The 21,490-nt window shown below is 35.4% G+C and overlaps 1 protein-coding gene across 1 annotated transcript in view; it reads left to right on the top strand.

Moving 5' to 3' along the window:
• LOC147035884 (extracellular calcium-sensing receptor-like) overlaps positions 1-21,490 on the top strand; it is a 106,340-nt gene that overhangs the window by 29,838 nt on the left and 55,012 nt on the right. Inside the window, exon 5 of the mRNA XM_085869845.1 lies at positions 2,456-2,794. Coding sequence (XP_085725971.1) covers positions 2,456-2,794 — 339 coding nt within the window. The remainder of the gene's footprint in view (positions 1-2,455; positions 2,795-21,490) is intronic.

Below are 21,490 nucleotides of genomic sequence, written 5' to 3'. Positions count from 1 at the left end.
TTTCCAAATGCTTGGTTTTGTCTTTAATGTGATCGTGCACATGTCAGAAGAAAAATCTACTGTCATTTACATTAATCATGATATCTCCCTATTCTTTAATGAGGGCTTGGAAGTTTATCCTTCCATGATTTCCTTGGACTTGACACTTTTCATTCTTCCTTCATGGGTGAAACTCCTGTATTTTATGGGAATCCGTATTTTAGTAACGATCCATATGGAGGTTTCCGTATGTTCATCATCAGAAAGCCATGCCATGATTATAGGGAATTGATGTGCTATTTCGATATGCTGATTCGTTTATTAACACATTTCGTCAGGAAAGGGTGAAACGTTAACACAATAATGCATCATGATCAAAATTATATGAATTACTCCCATGGGAGTTTTTATTTTGGGCTTTTTTTTAGAAGTTAGCAGGGTATTAAAGTTTGCACGCACGTTGAGAAGTTAGCCAGGTATTAAAGTTTGCACGCACATTCCCGTGACTAGATGTCTGCCAGGTAGGAGACCATGTGTGTTCGTCGGTGTTGCATATCCGCTTTTCCTTGCTGGCTGATTTGTCTGCATTGGTTATCACTTTGGAATGGCATTTATATTCGTTTACATCAGGAGTGTTTTGTTCATATTTTATTTTGTTATATTAATGGTGTCGTATTAATTTGTGACTGGAATGATGATGTTTGGAATGAAAATACTGAATATTGAGATTTTGTTTTAAGAAGATGGAGGAAATTATAAAAGGGGGTGGGGAAAAGTAAAAGGCGGGGCTTCCCAAATCGGAATGAAAGGCTGTGACAATCATTCATCCATCAGCGTATTATAATAGCAAGAGAAGACCCCTTTAGTTATCACTGAGACGGACTGACGATTTATCCTTTGGTAGAATTCTTTTTCAATCAACTCACGAAAGGTTGAGGAGAACTTGCGTGTCATTGCGATATGTTGGGTGGGATAAAGGATTGACTTGGATTCCGAACAACTCGGATGTCTTTTCCTTCCACGCTAAAGATCTGCCTGCTTGGTGTTTTGGGCGTGAATGACTGCCATTTGTTGGTGTCATTCAGATGAATTCCACTCTGTTACAGTACTCTGATGTTCTACAGTGCTATACTTTCTTTGAGTTCCTCACATTACATTAAACATGGTGTCAGAAGTGAGCGAATTCCACAGCGCAAAAAAGTGAGCACATTCTACAATTTTCTTCACCGCCTGAATCCAAGCTTAAGAACGATGATGCTGCCATGTCAATTCTCAAATTATCGCAAACAACTGCAACATAGAACAAAAACAAGGAACAGTTATTAAAGATTATCTGCACCTTATCACAGAAAACCTCTTTACAAACAGAATATGCCAATAATTTACTTAGCTGACATGTTATCAATAAAACAAATACAACATGCTCTGCCCCATTCCTGATATCTAAGTTCGACACTTGTTGGCAAGGCAGATTGTGGAATATTTTTAGCATCAGATGTATACCACATGCCACGAAAAATCTAAACAATCGGAAGTGTGCAACCACTGTGATCAAAAGCCCCCCCTCCCCCCAAAAAAATGAGACAAAATATATAACATTCGCCAAAAATAACAAGTATATGCAAACTCCATTTTCAGCCATGATGTTTCAACTCATTTTTGTTATAGACAGATCCAGTGTGACCACTCCTCATTTTCATAAATGCCAACGTGAGCCAATAAAAAGGCCAAGAATTCACAAAGTTTCGGAAAAGCGATGATAATAGAAAACCTATACTCCAAGAAAACCTATAGAAAACCAAGATGCCAAGGTGAACAATGACTCGCCAAGATCTTGTGAAAAAAGCCAAGGAGTGGTTGCACTGGACAGATGATGTCTTGAAAATTTTCAACAGTTTTGAGTATAAGGCAATTAGAAACACCGCATTACTTTCTGTTAAAACTTATTTTTAGTTGTTGTTTTGTGTGAAAATGGTTGTCACATCATTTTTTTTTCGAGAAAATATCCAATGGTTCAGTGTCAAAAAAACACTTTTTTTGAAATCCACATAATAAAATGGTGTGATGACATAATCACACTAAAATGCTGATATCAGCAAATCTCGTAAAATGGTATAGCAAATGAAAGCTGGTTGCAAACCGAGTAAAAATAGGTCATTCTTATTTCAAAATAGCTTACCAATGTAAAATTATGGATGATCTTGTTCTGATTTTTTTTTTACATTTGATGACGTCATTGATCACGTGAGCGCTGGCTGAGCATTTCCAAAAAAGTCACCTGATGAATTATGAAAGTTTGAACCAAACATTAGGCTACATGTCAGACTGTCATGCTATATACCCTGCCTTGACAGGCAAGCAGACAGACAGACAGACAAAAACACAGGAGTGAAGACATAATGTTCGTCCACCTTCGGTGGCAGAGGTAATTAAAATTGCCTTTCTCATTGATAATGATATATGTTTTCTCTCATAGGGTTATAATTCCACAAAGAAGACAATAACTGCCAATGTAGCATTGCAAAGTGAAATAGAAGAGAAAGAGCAGTCATTTCTGACTGAACTGTGGGAGGTTATTTTCAAATGCACCTTTGAATTGAAAAAAGAAGGCATTCCACCTTGCACAGGAAAAGAGAGCCTGGAGAATATACAAACATCATTCACGGATGTCTCACAACTTCGTATTTCCTATAATACATACCTTGCTGTCTATGCAATTGCACATGCTCTGCATGATATCGTGACATGTATTCCAGGAAGTGGTCCTTTTCAAAATCGTTCATGTACTTTTCTTCATACTTTTAAGTCATGGCAGGTAAGAAATCCATAAATCATAATCATAGCAATCATTTTTGTATTCCCACCTTCAAATGCAGTTTCTGCCATTTCAGCTGTCTTTGATAATGTTTATTTTTTTAAAAACGACTGTGGAATTTGTAATGTCTTTATGCTTTGAATGGCTTGGAGGTCTCTCTCTCATTCTCTCATTCTCTCATTCTCTCATTCTCTCATTCTCTCTCTCTCTCGTTCTCTCTCGTTCTCTCTCGTTCTCTCTCGTTCTCTCTCGTTCTCTCTCGTTCTCTCTCGTTCTCTCTCGTTCTCTCTCGTTCTCTCTCGTTCTCTCTCGTTCTCTCTCGTTCTCTCTCGTTCTCTCTCGTTCTCTCTCTCTCTCTCCCTCTCACCCTCTCTCACTCTCTATCTCTCTCTCCCCATAGGTGTGGTGTCATAACGGCTGTGTTGTAGTTGGTGCTCAGCAAGCTGTTGCAATTTTTTTTTCCTTCCGTTCATTGTCTTTTTTTTTTCTTCTGTTCACTTCATTCGTCAAATATATGAGATTGCTCTTGCAAGAGTGGAGAGGATGGAGAAGATGGTCAATTCATACATGTGGACATGGTTGGGTTTGCCAAAAATGGCAACTAGTTTGCTGTTATACAGCAGAAGATCAAAGATAAAGCTGCCATTTATGTCACTAGCTGAAGAATATAAGATTGGGAAAGTGAGATTCTAAATGATGCTTCCAGATTCAAAAGACCCAGTGATCAGTGAACTGGGGCCAACGATAACAACAGGAATTAAGTGGGATGTTCAGAGGATGGATGAAGATGTGGAGAGTAGGTTGCAAATGAATGTAATCATTTCTGGCAGTGCAGAAAGATAGGAAAGGATTTGGTTGGAAAGAACAGAAATGGTGGCCACAAGTGAGTGCAGGTGGGAGACGAGAGATGCTTATCGAAGAGGTTAAATGTATGGAAGAGGAGAGAAGAACGGTTCAAGCTGTAAGCCGACCTCAGCATGGAGCATGGACAGCATGGGAGATGGTTGTGCAGAATGAGGTTAGCTGGGCATCGCTGTGGAAGATGGAACACAGCGACTAATCTTTGCATTTAAATCAATGCGTGACCAGGTGCCAACTGCGGTAAATGTGGCAAAATGGAAATTGGCTGAGTCAGCTGAATGTACCAAGTGTGGTAAAAGAGACATTAGAGCATGTACTGTCTGATTGCCCAAAATTTGTCGCCAGGTATACTTGGCGACATAACGAGGTTTTGCGAGTGATTGTCGAGGTTAGGAAAAGGCTATGTGATGAGGAAAACAAATCAGACATAAAAGAAAAGACCATTATCACGTTCATAAAGGAGGGTGAGAAATTAAGGTTAAGCAACATCAAGAGGGTAGCATGCATTTTGAAGCCAGGTATGGGCTGGCAGGTTGATGCAGATTTGGACAGAGCACTGAGGTTCCTGTCTCACATTGCACTCATCCAAGAAAGACCTGATTTAATTATTAGGTCTGATGTGGTAAAAAGGGTTATCATCATTGAGCTGACAGTACCATGGGAAGCAAACATGGAATGGTCATATGAAAGAAAGATGTGTCGGTATGAAGACGTAAGAGAAGTGTGTGATGACCGTGGGTGGATATGTGATGTGCCGCCAGTGGAGATGGGTTGGCGGGGTTTTGTGGCAAAGTCCATGCTGAAGTACCTCAAGATGATTGGAGCGTCATCTAGGCAAGTCAACAATCCTGTAATGCAATTACAGGAGGAAGCAGAGATAGCCTCATTGTGGATTTGGAGGCAGAGGCGAGTGCAGTGATTCCATTAACATGTTAATGCAGGTCTGTAAGAATCTATATCTGGTCAATGATATCTGGTGATGAGCATGTGGGCTGATGTCACTTGGTGGTGCATGTGCTGCACTGCTGGAGCCGCCCTTGAGGAGCTGTACTGTAGTCGGCCCCGACAGTTTTTTTTTACATTTTCCGGAACGTAAAAGTTTTCCCGATCGTGCACTCAGTGCGCATGTTGTTTATTACATCAACTGAGCACAAGTCAGCAAAAGTGAGTGATTTTTTGCCATTGTGTCATATTTTGGACTGGTACCTGAAGGAACTTGAAGACATGAACCCAATCCAGGGTTTCTCCATAAATAGAAATGGAAACCTTCACCAAAATATACGAGGGCCAGTCAACAAGTAACCTTGAAGGTAAGGTCAGGTATGGGAGCATGTGTCAAAGCAGCGCGTCGCTGTGTCCACGTTCTGCCGGCACTCCAGAGGCCTTCGACTGGCCATGCCCCAGGCAGGTGCCAAGCCCATCCCCATCTCCTTGAGATGCTGATAAACCTGCCACAACCACGAGGCACGTGGTTGGCCCATTGGCTTTCTCCACTCACGAGGCTCCCTCGCTGAGAGAATCTGGTGAGCAGGATCAGCGTCAGGAAAACGAGCCACATGTCCATACAGCCGCAACTGATGCTCACGGACAATGCAGGAAACAAATCTCATTTGAGTTTCTCTCCGAAACCGCTCGTTGGACACAAAGTCCGACCAGCAATAGCCAAGGATTCTTTGAAGAGATCTGTTACCAAAGGAATTAAGTCACCTTCTCAGATCCCTGGAAAGAGTCCAAGTATCACATCCACAGAGCAAGAATTGAAGCACCAAGGACCTGAAGACTCAGACTTTCATCCTCCCACATAGGTGCCGGCAGTGCCACACCACATGATCCAGTGAATCCATGACTCCCCAGGCCCGACCCAGATGTCTGTTGACCTCTGGCTCACAGCCAGCAGAGACAGGAATATCACTGCTAAGGTAAGTGAATCTCTCCACGACCTGGTACAACCGCTCAAAGTTACCGGCCCAGAGGGCCTTCACCTTGGACTGCTCTGTCAAGAGCCCACCATCCTCTGGTCTAACTGCAGTACACCGAGGGTCGGGCTTGGACGAACGCAATGCGTGACTTCCCTTGTAAGCAGGACGAGAATCACTTCACCACAGGAGATGCTCTACCCCCTCACAGATTCCTCGCACATAGGCCTCCTTGTCCACCCTTAGTGCACTTTGGTGGACACCTCAGTACCACGCTGACACACTCTCCCACAATCTGACCCTGGGAATGTTACCCCATGATTTCCCTCCTGTCATCAAAGATTTGGGGTCCCGAATGCTTTGCAACAATCCCGTCATCCGGTTTGCTGCCCAGCGAAGGGAAGCTGCACAGGGGAAACTCCCACGTAGTGGGTTTTCAGATTTTTTTATGCTTCTAGAATGTCTGGCGGAATGAAGGGTTTTACGGTGGTGAGAGTGCAAATTCTGCCACCAATCTTGAGAAGAGTAGTGACCCAACTGCAGGAGGATGTCCACAGACACCGTTTGGCACTCAATATGGATGGCCGTTGGTTCACAAGGAGCTCCTCCACCCTTTGACAGGTTTTGTTCTTCATCCTGCTGTGTCCATATGATACACCCTCTTCACCAAAAAACCTGGTGGGGGAGTCGGTTTAATCGCCGACAACCCAACCATGGAACAGGTTAATACAGGTTTACATGATACTTGTTGCAAGTCACAGATCTGATTTGGGCTGACCTGCCAATAACCTTAAAATGGCAATATAAATTCGAAAATGTAATGTGTGTAGTTGCAGACGATTCTGTTACATCGACAGGTAAGAGTCATATTTGCCTGTTTTAAGTCTGCCAATATTGAGTGTATGATGTCAGTAGGGCAGTTCTAAGATGGTGACTCCCTTTGAAGCATGCACCAGGGGGGAGCAATGTTCTGTCATCCGTTTCTTGGGAAGTGAGGGAGTGAATCCTAGTGAAATCCATTGCAAATGAAGATGCAATATGGTGACACGTTTTTTCTCGCTGCAGCAGGTGTACAGCCTGGACATAAAGTTTAAAAGTGGAGTGTCCAGTGTGGCAGCCGTGAGTAGAGTAAGAATACTGATTCTGGCTCACTTTTCCCCATGTAAATGAATGGGGGATTTTCAGCGATGAATTTTTTTTTCCCAAAAAAAAAATCCCCTTTTTAGCCCAAGGTATATTTATTTGTCTCCCCTTTTAACCTAGGGGCTCTCTATTCAAATAACCTATGCAACAAGATAAAGATTTGTTCAAGTAGTAAAGTCGTAATGTGATTTGTTAAAGGTGATTCTAAAGAAATATCTGAAACGTCTAAGCCTCGGGACACTCTTTATCAAATAACTGATGCATATTGTTTAGCTCACTCATTGAACCTATAAACATTTGTTCATTCTCAAATTCCTTCAATAGTTTAATTTTCTTTGCACAATAATCCCCATCTAAAATATTTAAAAACAAAACATTTGAATCTTTATATTTTTTAAGATACCCCTTTTGCGCCATTACGAAATGATAAACTTCTCTTAATGATCTCATCTGACCACTTCCTGAGTTGCATATCATTTTGAGATTGTAGTAAATTATTTTTCCATTGTTGAATTGATAACCATCAAATTTTTCAGTCCATTCAAAGATATTTATTATTTTCTTTACATCCTCTAACTTATTGGTTTTTAAATTGATTCGCATATTTGTTTTATTTACCTTTGTTTTAGATATTTTTTCAATAAGACTTATTTGATATTTTTCACATTCATTATGTTTTCCATTTATATACCAAGACTGAGATTTTCTCCACTCTTTAGTTTGACTAATACTTGGTTCGACCATTTATATATTGTGAAAAACGTGGCGGAAGCCCTTAAAAACCCTAACCCATCTTCCCATCGTTAAAACTTGTGTCCATATGGAACACAATCTATTCTATTCACTCTATCATACAATACCCATACGGAACACAATCTATTTTATACACTCTATCATACAATATCCATATGAACACAATCTATTCCATTATCTAAAATAAATCTCTTATCATCAAAGGCTCCTAATGCCTTTTTATTTACTTCTTCACTATATATCTTATGTTTATAACTTCTTATTGTATTCATTTTCCTATATTCTTCTTTCTTATTCATCAAACAATTATAATAATTTCTAAAAGTTATTGATTTCTTTATTACATATATCTTTATTCCCTTTAACCTTTTATCAATCTGATCACCATACATATAAGCATATGCCTTTGCTCTCAATCCAATAAACTCACTCATTACTTTTCCACCCAACTCATCCTTAAACTTACCAATAACCTTTTCATTCATTTTTGAAAATAACTCACTCTTCTTACTAAAATTACTTGTATCATATACTCCAATATTTTTCTTCATACCTTTATAAACATCATCAGTTTTTATATCTAGAATAAAACTATCAGTGTCCATATACAACAATGAAACATTTTCACCATACTCATTCTTTAAGTCATTATACAAATAATCATACATCAATATCTTTGACAAATCAAGAACTGCTGTTCCAATATAAATTGGTTTATCCATGACAATACTTTCCTTTTTCATATGAATAGCAGAAAAGTTCTCTGAAAAAACCTCTTCTCTCTCAAAACTTGGTTTATTTATCAATCTAGAAGCTTCTTTCCAAGATGTTGCAAATCTAATGTTTTGCCTGTTTCTAACATTCTCCATTGTCTTTCCAAAGACAGCATTATTCATCAATTTATAGAATTCCCCTTCAAATTTTACTTTTGTATTTGTTCTCATATCTGTATTGAATTTAATATACTTTTTCATCCAAGGACTTTGTTTAAATTTTAAAACTCTATGAATTTTAGCTACTCTCAACCCAGCAGATAAATATTGTCTCAAGTTCCTTTGATGCAAAACATATCTCTCTTTATCATAGAATGTTGTTAATAACTTTTCTGTTGATTTACCTTTAATATTAAAACTTTTATGATAATCACTTAACCATTCTTTCTTTGAGGTTTCTTTCTCACATGCAAAAGGAAGATCTTTATGCTTATTATGAAGATCACTCGGGTACCTCAAATCAACTTCAAAATAATAACCTTCTTCTTCCTCATTCAATTCCTCTTGAGAAGAAATAACAATATTCATCAAAACCTTTTCATAATCCTTTTCTTCCACCCACTCTAATTTACCATAAGGAATAGATTGAGACATTGCCCATCCATACAAATTATTAGCATCAAAGTACATCAAATAATTACTATCTTTTTCACTCCCATAATTTGGAAGATATTTATTATTTGCTTTAGCATATCTTTTTGAACATACTTGTGATATTCCACCTCTCTTAGACTTCTCAATCATCAAAAGCATATCTACATCACTGACTAAATCTATATCTTGTTTTGTCATTTTCAACATTGCACTCCAAGCTAAACCAGGAGCTGTGAAATAGTGGGCAGGATCTAATCCATAACAATTTTTATTATGACAGAGTAATCTAAAAGCTTCAAACACATCAGCTAACAATAAAACATCTGTTTTTAGATACAAATCATGATATTCTCCAAGGTTCTTTGTCTTAAATATTTTCCAAATTTCTTGAGCGTGTTTATATTCCTTATCACTTATCTCTTCTTCATAAAGGTTACGATAGAAACTTTCTTTTGAAGGAAGTTGTGTTTCTTTAAATCTCATAAATGAATCCATATAACCATAAGGATAAATTCCCTTACTTGTAAGAATTTTCTCTTTACTTTGAATTTCATTCCTTGTTTCAATTTCCTCTCGAGTTAGAATTCCCTCTTTAATCAGAATTTCATCTATAATCAGAATTTCATTCTTTGTTCGAATTTTCTGTATAATTAGAATTTCATCTTCAGAAAGAATTTCTTCATTAATTTCCTCATTAATTAGAATTTCCTCTTTACTTTGAATTCTCTCTTTAATCTGAATTTCCTCTTTAGTTAGAATTTCCTCTTTTGGAAAGAATGAATTAAGATTTGGAAAAGAGCCCGTGGAGCTTAAATTTGATGCGAGGTTGGCTAGTGGTGTTCCCACAAACTTGTAAGAATCAAGAAACCGAATACGAGTTATAGGTTTTGTGAATATTATTTTTGAAAATGAAATATACTTTTGACTTGTGTTATGGCAGAAATATTCCCTGGTGTTTTTGAAAGTTCATTTATAAATAGATGTGTATCATAGTTGGCGCTGTTGTGAAGAAAGACTGGAATAAAAGAAGGTAATTTATAATTAAGATTACAACAGGAATGAGCGGGACCTCAATATTAACCTGCCTTCTTTCGTTTTATTTTTTTTGGTAATTCAATATCAGAAGAAGCTTTAAGAGGGTTTGTTTTAGAATGTGTATATCTAAAAAGATGATTTTTTTAATATTGAATCCACTTCCTACCACTGTATTTTCAACATCCTCCTCTTGTCTTGAAAGTTCTTCATAAACCCCACTATTCAAAAAATCTTGAAATGATGTTATAAAATGAAGATCTGTTCTCATATAAGGAGTTTGTTCTTCATCTTGTCTTTTCATATTCATTTTCACTCCCATTTTCTTTAAAGTTTTCTTGAAATTCTTTAAATTTCATTTCTTTAAAGTTTTCATTTCTTTTAATGGCTTTTTAATAAATTTTTCAACATAAGGTTTCACTATTTCAATTGATTCAACTCTTGATGATGGACCGGGTTCTCCAAATTGAAAAATACTTATTTTTATATGCCCTTTAAATGCCCCATCAGTGTTTTCAATATAATAGTCTCCCTTTACTTTAAACTCATTTTCTAGTGTTTTTGAGATTGAAGATGTCTATTATAACTTCTTTTCAAAACATCCTTTGAGCAGATATCACAATGTTTTCTTTCCAACTCAAGAGGAGATATTTTATGAAAGAGATTAAATGTGTGTTTGTTGGTTCGGAGGTGTTTTCTATAATGTTTATATTCGTGATTACAAACATCGCAGTAGGTTGTATTCACCATATTTATATAATAAAACTTTGCTTAAACTAAAATTTTCTTGATGAAAATTTCGTTTATTTTACAGGTGAATCTGTGCTTAAACTAAAATTTTCTCGATGAAAATTTCGTTTATTTTTCAGGTGAATCTGTGCTTAAACTATAATTTTCTTGATGAAAATTTCGTTCATTTTACAGGTGAATCTGTGCTTAAACTAAAATTTTATTGATGAAAATTTCGTTTATTTTTCAGGTGAATCTGTGCTTAAACTACAATTTTCTTGATGAAAATTTCGTTTATTTTACAGGTGAATCTGTGCTTAAACTAAAGTTTTCTTGATGAAAATTTCGTTTATTTTACAGGTGAATCTGTGCTTAAACTAAAATTTTCTTGAAGAAAATTTCGTTTATTTTACAGGTGAATCTGTGCTTAAAACCATTTTATCCTCCAACTTTTTCACTTAATAAATACAATGTTTGAAGACACAAAAGACAAGTTTCAATCAATCTCTTCATTTGTTAAAGATACTGAGAAATATGTCAAGGATGTAAAATTGAACAAAGATAAATATAACAACTATTGGATAAAAACAATTATGGTAGATATGATGCGTTATTCAATTTACTTCAGTGGAAGGGCTTTTAGTATACCTGGAAGAACATCAATTAAGGTATCTCTAACAAAAGTTTCTCCTCTCCTTCTGGCAATATATTCAAAACTAGAAAAAGCAATGAAACAAGAAAAGGCATCAAAAAATAAAAACCTTATGGATGAAGCTTTAGAAAGAAAAGATAAGACCATCTGTAATATGCAAGGAGAAATTTGTATTTTTTTCAACAAGCCTAAAGATATAAATCCTGATGAAATAAAGGATGTTAATATATCAGGTGAAATGACATTTCGTTCAATTGTAGTTAAGGATCATTTCAAAAATTACCTTTAATATAAAAAATGTAGCAGTTGAATCTGTTAATGAAAAAATGTATATAGATATTGATGGTAATGTTTTTTCTACTAAATAAATATGAGTCAATATTCAACTGAAGATTTTGAAGATTATTAGAGTGATTATGATACCGAGAGTTTGCATTCAAACGATAGTTATGAAAGTATAGATGATTCAGAAAGTATCGAAGATGATATCGAAGATGAATTTCAGTTTAAGTAATGTTTTACTTTATAAATATGAATAGTTTACTCGATTTTGAGCCTCTTGAATTCCAGGATTCTCCATATGATTTGATTTGATTTGATTTGATTTGAAATTTGAGAATTGTCCAGCGTGTGAAAGACGGGGATTAAACACAGAGTCAAAAGCCTATAAACAATGTATATTCTGTGATTATCTTCTAATTAATGATAATCAAAAATATAAAAAGGAAAATAATTCTTTTAAATTTACACCAAAAATGAATTACTTTACAAGATTGATTAGAGAAATGAATGTAAAGTACGAGGGTGATAACACACCTTTCCTTACAAGGGAAGAAACTGAAAGTATTAGAGAAATGTTCAAAGGATTGTTGTTATATATTATTCATGGATGTGATTTTCAGGGAAATATCAACACAAGATATTGCATAAATAAAATAATGGATTATCTTGAAATTAAACCTGAACTGAGGATAAAATATAGAGATTCGAAAAAAGCCAAGAATAAATTAAATAACCTGTTATTTAATTAATAATTTTCACAAAGTCGAGTTTTCAACCAGAGTATCAACTACTCTCACAAGGTTTTAATGCTGGTCTTCAAAAAGAAGATATAATCGGTTTATTTAAACTTCAAAAAAACCTAAATGATTATAACATTGAAGATATAATACAACTATTTTGTGATATACAGAGATGTAAAAAGAAATCAAAACCGATAACTTGTATTCTTTGTGATAATACGGATGATATACCTTCTCCCCAAGATTTGGATAAATCGAAAAAGAACCTCGTTATCTTTTATGATTGTGCTAATGAGAGAAATCAAACGGTAATGGACAGCTACTACACAAGAGGGAGACATTCTTCTTGTAATTGTATTTATCTTAGTCAATCGTACTTTCAACTTCCTCGTCGTCCCATCAGAAACAATGCTAATACTTTTATTTTATTCAAGTTAAATTAAATAGATATAAATAATTTTTGGAGAGACAATTGTTCTACATTATGTGGTAAAAGGAATTTGGGGATTACATGAAACACACGACTGAAAAATATAAATATATTGTTGTGAAACAAGATGAGATATTAACTGATATTTTTCAATAAATAAATGGATGCGAAAGAAAGAGCAAGAAGATTTAGGGAACATCAAGAGTTGATTTCAAAAGTTGTAAAACAACAGGAAGACATAAAGAAGAAACACAGACAAAAACTAATGGGTGAAGAAGCATTTGAAAGAAAACAAGAGAAATTTTTTAAACCACTTTTAAAAACTTCCCAAGAAAAAATTATAGATATTTCCACATTTCCCACAATAAAATATACTCCCAGAAAGCTCCAAATGTTAAAAGATTTCAGTCAAATGATGGAGGAAGAATTAGAGCATATTGGAGAATTAGAATATGATGATGAAGGATTATTTCAACAACTGGAAGAGATGAATCGACCCCCTGATTATATTGTGAATGCTCTTCAAAACAATGAATATTCAGCAGATTCAAAAACCAAAGCAGGACTCATTCCAACAGAACAACCAGCAATATTTAATCTTGTTCAAGAAAAGGTATTGATATTTAATGATGAATTAAGGTTCTTGAGTTCTGCTCAACCTCCTGTCAAACTAACTCCAAGATTAATGTTTCTTCTCACAAAAGATGGAAGACAAGGTTCAACTGTGAGGGATGAGTCAAAGTATATTGATAAACCATTGGATATGAAAAATAATGATGATAAAGTATATATTGATGTGCTGAACTCTGTTGATTATAGGGTTATTCTTTCTGGTAAAAGTAGGAAGAATGAGAAGGAGAAACACATTATTCAGGCTTTAAGTATCCTTGGTTCTGGTGTAAGTTTTCTTCCAAATGACCCATCACAATTAGTTAATAGACTGTAATTGTTGTTAGGCAGTAAGAAGGCTGGAAATAACAATTGTTTTCATGAAGCATCAGCCATTTTAGACCAGTTGATGAGCATGAAAATAATTAATAAATATCAATATAAAGACATTTTATCTCATATTAAATAAGATGAGAAGCACAATCCTTAGTTTCAATTTCACAACAAGCGACCACACATCTTCATTCTCATACCCACTACAACTTGACACAACAAAAGAATATGAGGCATCTTTATTGTCCATGGAAACTTATAATACCTTATTTAATATTAACGAGAAAAATGACAAGTTTAGTTATAATCCGGGAAATGGATACAAAACGATAACAGTCTCACCCGGAGCATATGAGATTTCTCAAATATCTTCCGAAATTGCTCGTCTTATGAAAGAACAGGGTGATGAACCAAAAAATATTGTTATAGACATTCAAAAACATACTTCAAAATCAACGATTAAACTTAAAAATAACTACAAGGTTGATTTCACAATTGATAATTCATTTTGAGAGTTATTGGGTTTCTGCTCAAAAAAGATTGAAACTAATGGGACGTTTTCCAGTGATAATGTCATTTAAATATCCTCAGGAATAAACTCGGTATTAATTCACTGTGATTTGATTGATGGTGCTTATAATGATGGAATAAAAACAAATACAATATTTTCATTCAGTGCATACTCAACCCCAATTGGTTATAAATTCAATATAGAACCCCAAAATTTGGTTTATCTCCCTGTGTCAGGAAAAACCATACACAGAGTAAATTTTAGGATAACCGACCAAGATAATCGTATGATTTATTTTAATGGAGAAGTTATATCCATTAGAATTCACCTACGTGAAGTTTTCCAATAAATAAATACGATGGTTATTGTGAGCAAATACGAGTTGGGAAAATATAAAATAATTACAGGGGATGAGATGTTCCTTTCCCCATACTACAAGGGCAAAGGAATGTATCTTGGTAGAGGATACTAAAAACCTAAGAGACAAAGGGGTGTCGGACATCAATTTAGAGGAGATGGGATAATTGATACTCTAATGGGTATTGGTTCAACTATTCTTAAACATAAAGACCCAATTGGTTCAACTGCTTCTGCGGTGGGAAATGTAGCAGGTGCTGTAAAGAGTATAAAAAGATGCCCAGAAGGAATCTCATAAATTACAAGCAATAAAAGAAATTAAGAAAGGCAAAACTCAGTTGTCTCCCCAAGAATGACAGAAAATAATTCGAATACTTGGATCAGGGTTTCAAAAGTTTTAACATCCTTTTTTTTCCTAAATTAATACAAGTATGGAAGCAATTTATAGTATCTATGATTTGGATGATACTATTATTATCTCAAACTCCACTAAAAAAGAAGATTACTTCAAGGTAAATGCAATAACTGGAACAGACTGGAATACGAATGGTACAAAAGTTTTGAAATAAATAATCAACAAACCTATTTGAATCTATCCGAAGGTTTCTTGTTGTGTAAATTTAAATTCACTAAAGCTGGGAATAACACAAACGCTACACTTGTAAATGATTTCTTCTGGAAAATGTTTGATAGTGTGCGTTTGTATATTGGAATACAAGAAGTTGAAACGGTTGATTATGTCTCTGCTTTATCTGAAATGATGAAATTTACACTCTATACATTCAGTGATAGAATGGGAAAGGGGTCTGTCGAAGGTTTTATTCCTGATATGTCAACGGGAACAAACACAGACCCTGGATATACTCAAAGGAAAGGAGCGTATAATGATGATACAAAAGCAGAAAATAGTTTTACTGTGGCAGTTCCTCTTTAAGGTATATTTGGATTTTGTGATCATGATAAAGTTCTGTATGGTCTTAAAATTAGATTTCAACTACAAAGGAATGATAATGAAAATAGATTGCTTTTTGGTGTTGGTAATGCTTTCTGGTGATCAGAATAAATTTGTAATTGAGGAAATGAGTTGGTATATCAGTGAATATACTCCTAATCTTAAAACAGAAGAGATGTTGAAGAGAAGACTTAACTCAAAGAAACCAATCAGTGTATCATACCTCAAAAGATGTCAACACGTTAAACTCAACCAAACTACTTACACGTGGAATTTGGGTGTTCTGGAAGGAAAGCCACGGTATCTGTTGATCATTTTTAAAAAGCCAGATGGTGATACTGCGACTGATAAGAATAATGCATTGAGTGAAAATGCTAAGGTGAAACAACTTCGCGTTTCTCTAGATGGAAAATTTTATCCACGAGATAGATTGGAAATTAATTGGGAAAAAAATGATTTTGCTGAAGCATACAAGTCTTACCAAAAGGTGTGTGAAAGTAATGGAAATAAACAACCTATTTTGGATATGACAGCATTTAAAAGTTTGTATACAATCTATGCGTTTGACCTGAGCACTTAAAAGGAAACTAAAAAGTCTAATCGAGTGGATACTTCCCTATACATTGAAAGACGAGAGAGTGAAGAAGTTGATACATATTGTTTGCTTTTGGAAGAAACAGAATTACAGATTAATACAGATAATGGTGTGATGATTAGTCTCACATAATTTTTGGTTAAATAAATGAGTGGCAAAGTACCAACTGGGGTATATGTTAATCAAATCAATCTTCATAAACTGTCATCTTGTGTTCAAAATCAAAAGCCTTGTACGATTAACGTTAATACAATTCAGAGAAAGGAGCAGTAAGAATTGATGTTTTGCTCACAAGAGAACAGGTTTAAATCTTGAATGACACTGGCTCACTTGAAATTAAAATGACAAAACCAATGTTGAAAAAATATTCAATAAGAGAGACGAGTGGAGAATTTCTCCCATTTCTAATTCCTTTATTTGCTGGTTTAAGTGTGGTTGGAGCATTGACGGGTGCTATTTCAACAGCGGTGCAAACTGCCAACGAAAGGAAGGCTCAACTCCAGGCTCAAAAAGAATTGGAAAGACATAAAAAAAGAGTTGGAGAAACAAATTAGTGGAAGTGGTGTAATTGTAGATTTTTCTGAAAAACTTGAAGGTCTGCCTGATAAAGCGAGATTGTTCGTTGGAGATATGCTTTCTTCTATAGCACAAGCAGGTGTAAAATTAATGAAAAGAGGTAATGGATTATATCTTTCTAATAAATAAATGAGCATTGATGAGTGGTTTAAAGAATTTGGAAAGAATACAACATCAAATTTACAACTTGTCAAATATTGTAAGAAATTAAAAATTCATAATGTGGTTATTTGTATGAGAGATGAATTAACAAAAGCTGTGCCGAAATGTGCCGAAACATATAAAGAATATTATTATGAACTTAGAAGATAATAATGGGAACGGTTCTCATTGGGTTTGTATTTTTAATAGTCAAGACAAATATTATTTTGATAGTTTTGGTCTTCCACCACATGTTGAAGTCATAAAATTCTTACAGAATGGTGTTTATCAAACATTTCAAGTCCAAGAATTAAATTCCAAGTGTTGTGGTCAATTATGTCTGTATGTGTTATTTCAACTCAACAAAAATAAAAAAAATTTATGACATTATTTTTAATCTCATATAAATGAGTTATGTTGGTAAAGATGGTTCTATCTTTGGTGTATCCCAAGAACTGGATATTGATTTATCAAATTATTACACAAAGGCACAGGCTGAACGACATAAATATAATATAACCAAAAATATTAACATTAAAAATGCTTATAAATTAAAAAATTATCCAAGCCCGACTGACGCGAATGACTTGGTGAGATTAAGCAATTTATCACAAAATATATCCATAAATAAAACGGCCGTGTATTCCAAAGATACAGAAGTGTTGATATTATCTCCAGGTCATACAGAATTCTCAGTTCGAATTAAAATAATTTTTTATAAAGAAGGGCATATCGTTTGTATGAGAATAGAACAATGGGGGTATGATATGAATGATTTAGGGTATAATTGGTCATTTTAAATTGACCTCGAAGACCTGGAACAATTAAATCAGTCTCGTAAGGAAGAATATTATCCAGTTGGTATCAAGAATGAGTTTTGTGGGGCCACGATTAGTAAACAACAAATAAAAGAATTTAATAAGGGTAAATATAATAATGGTTTTGCCCTTGTTTATATCATGAAAACAGAAAAAAACAGGATTATATATAATAAGTAAGGAAATACAAAATGATTTAACTATGGGATGATGGGGAGGTGTTTCGTGCCATAATATTATTCTTACATATATTTCTAATACATAAATGACAGCAAGAAGGCTTCAACAAAATTATCATTTTTGTGTCCAAGCATACCTTCAAGAAAAGGGTATTCGGTATTTTAATAAATATGTTCTACAACATAAGAATGAGGTATTTTCAATAAAAGATTGGCATTATGCTGATGTTGATAAACCGACAACTTTAGATTTAATTAGAATGTTAAATAATGAAAAAATTATAAAGTTAAGAAAAGGTAAGGCTCTTTTAGAAATTCAAAAGAAATTTTATTGGTTTCCTGTTGTAAAAAAAATTATTTTGGATACAGGAATAACAAGAAATCCTGATGAATATATGTATGATATTCTATGGGGTGGAAGCGATTCAAGGATAATAAGGGATGAGGAAGGAGTTGAAGAAGAGAGGGAAGAGGAGGAAAAGGAGAATAGAGAGAAGGAGGAGAGGGAGAATAGAGATAAGAGAGAGAGGGAGGAAGGGGAGAAGAGAGAGAAGAGAGAGAGAGAGAGGGAGTAAAGAGAGAAGAGAGAGAGGGAGGAGAGGGAGGAAAGAGAGAGAATGAATAAATATCAAAATATGGAAACCAGTGAGATTAAAAAAAGATTAGGGGTATTAAAGAAAATAACTCAACCCACCGAGGAGGAAAACAAAGAATTGACAAGTCTATTTGCAATGCTTTCGACAAGACTATTGACATCGACAAGATATCGATTTTAATTCAAGTTTTTCATTTTTTTTTTTTCTCAAATAAATGGAGGAGAGAGTGAAGGCATTTCTGAGGATTCTTCATGTTTTAAAAATTAAGATTCAAATGTGCAAGTTGGAAACTAAAAATGTTTTTGCACTCTGCAGGAATTTTTCTCATAAATAAATGAGTTATTGTCTCAAATGTAAAAAGAAAACTAACACTAAAAATATTTCATATATTAAAAGTAAAAATAACAGGGTTATACAAAAAGGTATATGTTCGGTGTGTGGTTCAAAAAAAAATCAATTTATCTCCAAACACAAACTAGGACGAGATATACAAAAGTTTTTATCAGGAAGTAAATTTACAACTACTGGAATACCAGGGGAATTACATCTACCAGGTATTCTTTCTGTGGTCCAGGCACAAACTTGGATAAAAGATTAGATGAGGCAGACAATCCTAAATCATGGAGTGAACCCATCAATAGAGTTGATGAAGTGTGCATGAGACACGATATTGATTATGGGAATACCACAAGTTGGAAGAAAAGCATGAAGCCGATAGAGAAATGTTGTATAATTTGTCTCTGATACAAAATCCAACCTTGAGAGAAAAAGTTGATAGGTTCATCGTGAAGAAGATGATCAGTGCTAAATTGAAACTTGGACTTGGAAATTCAAAAAACTTGTAAGCTCTAATGATGTCTTTAAGATTGAAGAGCAATTAGCTGATGAATTACATTAAACAATATTCACAAAGTTTCAGAGAAGGAAAGTTTATTCCAAGGAAGTTGATTATATCTGGTCTGCTGATTTGATTGAACTCAATAATGATAAGGGGTATAAGTATGCTTTAACCGTTATTGATTTGAGGAGTAGATACGCATGGGTTGTACCATTAAAAAACAAAACAGTTAATACTCTTATGTTAGCCTTTCAACAGATATTTAATAAAAGTAAGAGAAAACCTAAAAAATTGTCGACTGATGAGGGTAGAGAGTTTTATAACAAGACATTTATGAATTTTCTAAAAAATAACAGTATTACATTATACATTACCTTTAATGAAGGGAAGGCAGTTGTTGTTGAACGTTTTAATCGTACCTTAAAAGAGAGACTATATAAAAAATTCACACAACTCGGTTCACAACAATGGTCATCTTTTATTCAGGATATTGTGGATAAGTATAATGACACGGTTCACACATCAACAAATATGAAACCATCAAAAACATTTACAAAATTAAAATATGAAAAAGAGATTAATGTCAGAAAACCTAAGTTCAAAGTTGGTGATATCGTAAGAATATATCGGTGGAAATCTCATTTTGAAGAGGGTTATAATAAACGATGGACGAACGAACTTTTTAAAATTGTTGATGTAATCGATACAGTTCCTTGGACTTATAAGATATATGATTTGGAAGAGGAAGAGATTTTAGGTTCATTTTATTCAGACGAATTACAAAAGACAAAGATAAATTGAAATTTTTTGACTCCGCTCCTTTTTGACTCCGCCCACACAAAACCGACCCACATAAACCCCACCCCACACAAGCTCCACACAAACCCCACCCCACACAAACCCCACACAAACCCCACCACACACAAACCCCCCACATGCTCCACACAAAAACTCCACCCCACACAAGCTCCACACACAAAAACCCCACACAAGCTCCACCCATATTCATCATATTCACATAATTAGTGATTAGTTAAATAGTTCCCCACACACAACATGTTTATTTAATTAAAAAATTATCCACCCATCCACACAAGCTCCACTCATCCACCCATCCACCCATCTCTCCACCCATCCATTTATCCACACAAACCTCATCCACATAAGCCTCATCCACATTCACCCCTCCCACATAAACCCTGCCCACACAAGCCCCACCGACATAAACCCTGCCCACATAAAGCCTGGCCACATAAGCGCCTCCCACACGAGCTCCACCCACAAAAACCGTGCGCACACAAACCCCACCGAAGCCCACCCACATAAACCCCACCGAAGGCCCGCCCACACAAGCCCCACCCACATAAACGCCCTCCCACAAGCCCCGCCCACACACGTTCCGCCCACACAAGCCCCATCGAAGCCCCGCCCACATAAACCCCACCCACACAAGCCCCGGCCACACACGCCCCACCCACACAAGCCCCACCCCCTCATCCCCCCTGTGCGCCCCCACCTTTGACCCACCACCTCCCTCACCCCACCCGCACCCTCCCCCACACGCACATGGGGAGGGGGGGGGTGGGATGAGGGGGTGATGGGTCGTTGGGGGAGCGCACCCACCCCCCCTCCCTCCCTCTCCTTCATGTCTTGATTCTTTTTTTGAAATTCAAAATCAAGTAATTGTAAACAAAACAAATATAATTAATCAAAATTGAAAATATTAAATATTCATTTGCGAGAATGTATAATCTTTCCCAGCAATCTTCTTCAGATGTCTTGTGATTTCGAAACTCAGACACCATATTCTGTTTTGAAACAAAAAGTGGATAATAATTAGGTTTTATAAAGATAATTACATGGTAATATGAGTAAGCCTGGTGTTGGTTCTAAGTTCAAGCCTCGTTGACCACTGAATTAACACACCAGCAGGCCGACTCAGCCTGTCATCCTTCCAAGGCCAATAAAATGAATTCCAGTGTACTGGCAAAACCGCGTCCAAACTAATGATGCAACCAACATAAGGCGACATTCCAAAGAGAGAGTGATATTAATAAAAGAATAAATAAACAAATAACTAAATAATAATTCAGAAACATTTACCTCCAGAAAATCATGTGTTGTACCAGATTGCTTCAACAGCTTATGTTGTGTGATCGAGCTGAAAAAAAAAATAATGAGTCAAGGGTATAGATGGAGAGGCAGACAGAGAAAGGTAGGTAGAAAGACAGACAGAGAGAGATACAAAGAGACAGACAGGGAGAGATAGAGAGAGACAAACAGACA

This window comes from Eptatretus burgeri, chromosome 1 (genome assembly GCF_056783735.1).
Source record: "Eptatretus burgeri isolate ZD-2024b chromosome 1, Ebu_testis_v1, whole genome shotgun sequence".
NCBI lineage: Eukaryota > Metazoa > Chordata > Myxini > Myxiniformes > Myxinidae > Eptatretus > Eptatretus burgeri.
The sequence above is the reverse complement of the archived record's forward strand: the minus strand, read 5'-3'. Positions and strand labels throughout refer to the sequence as shown.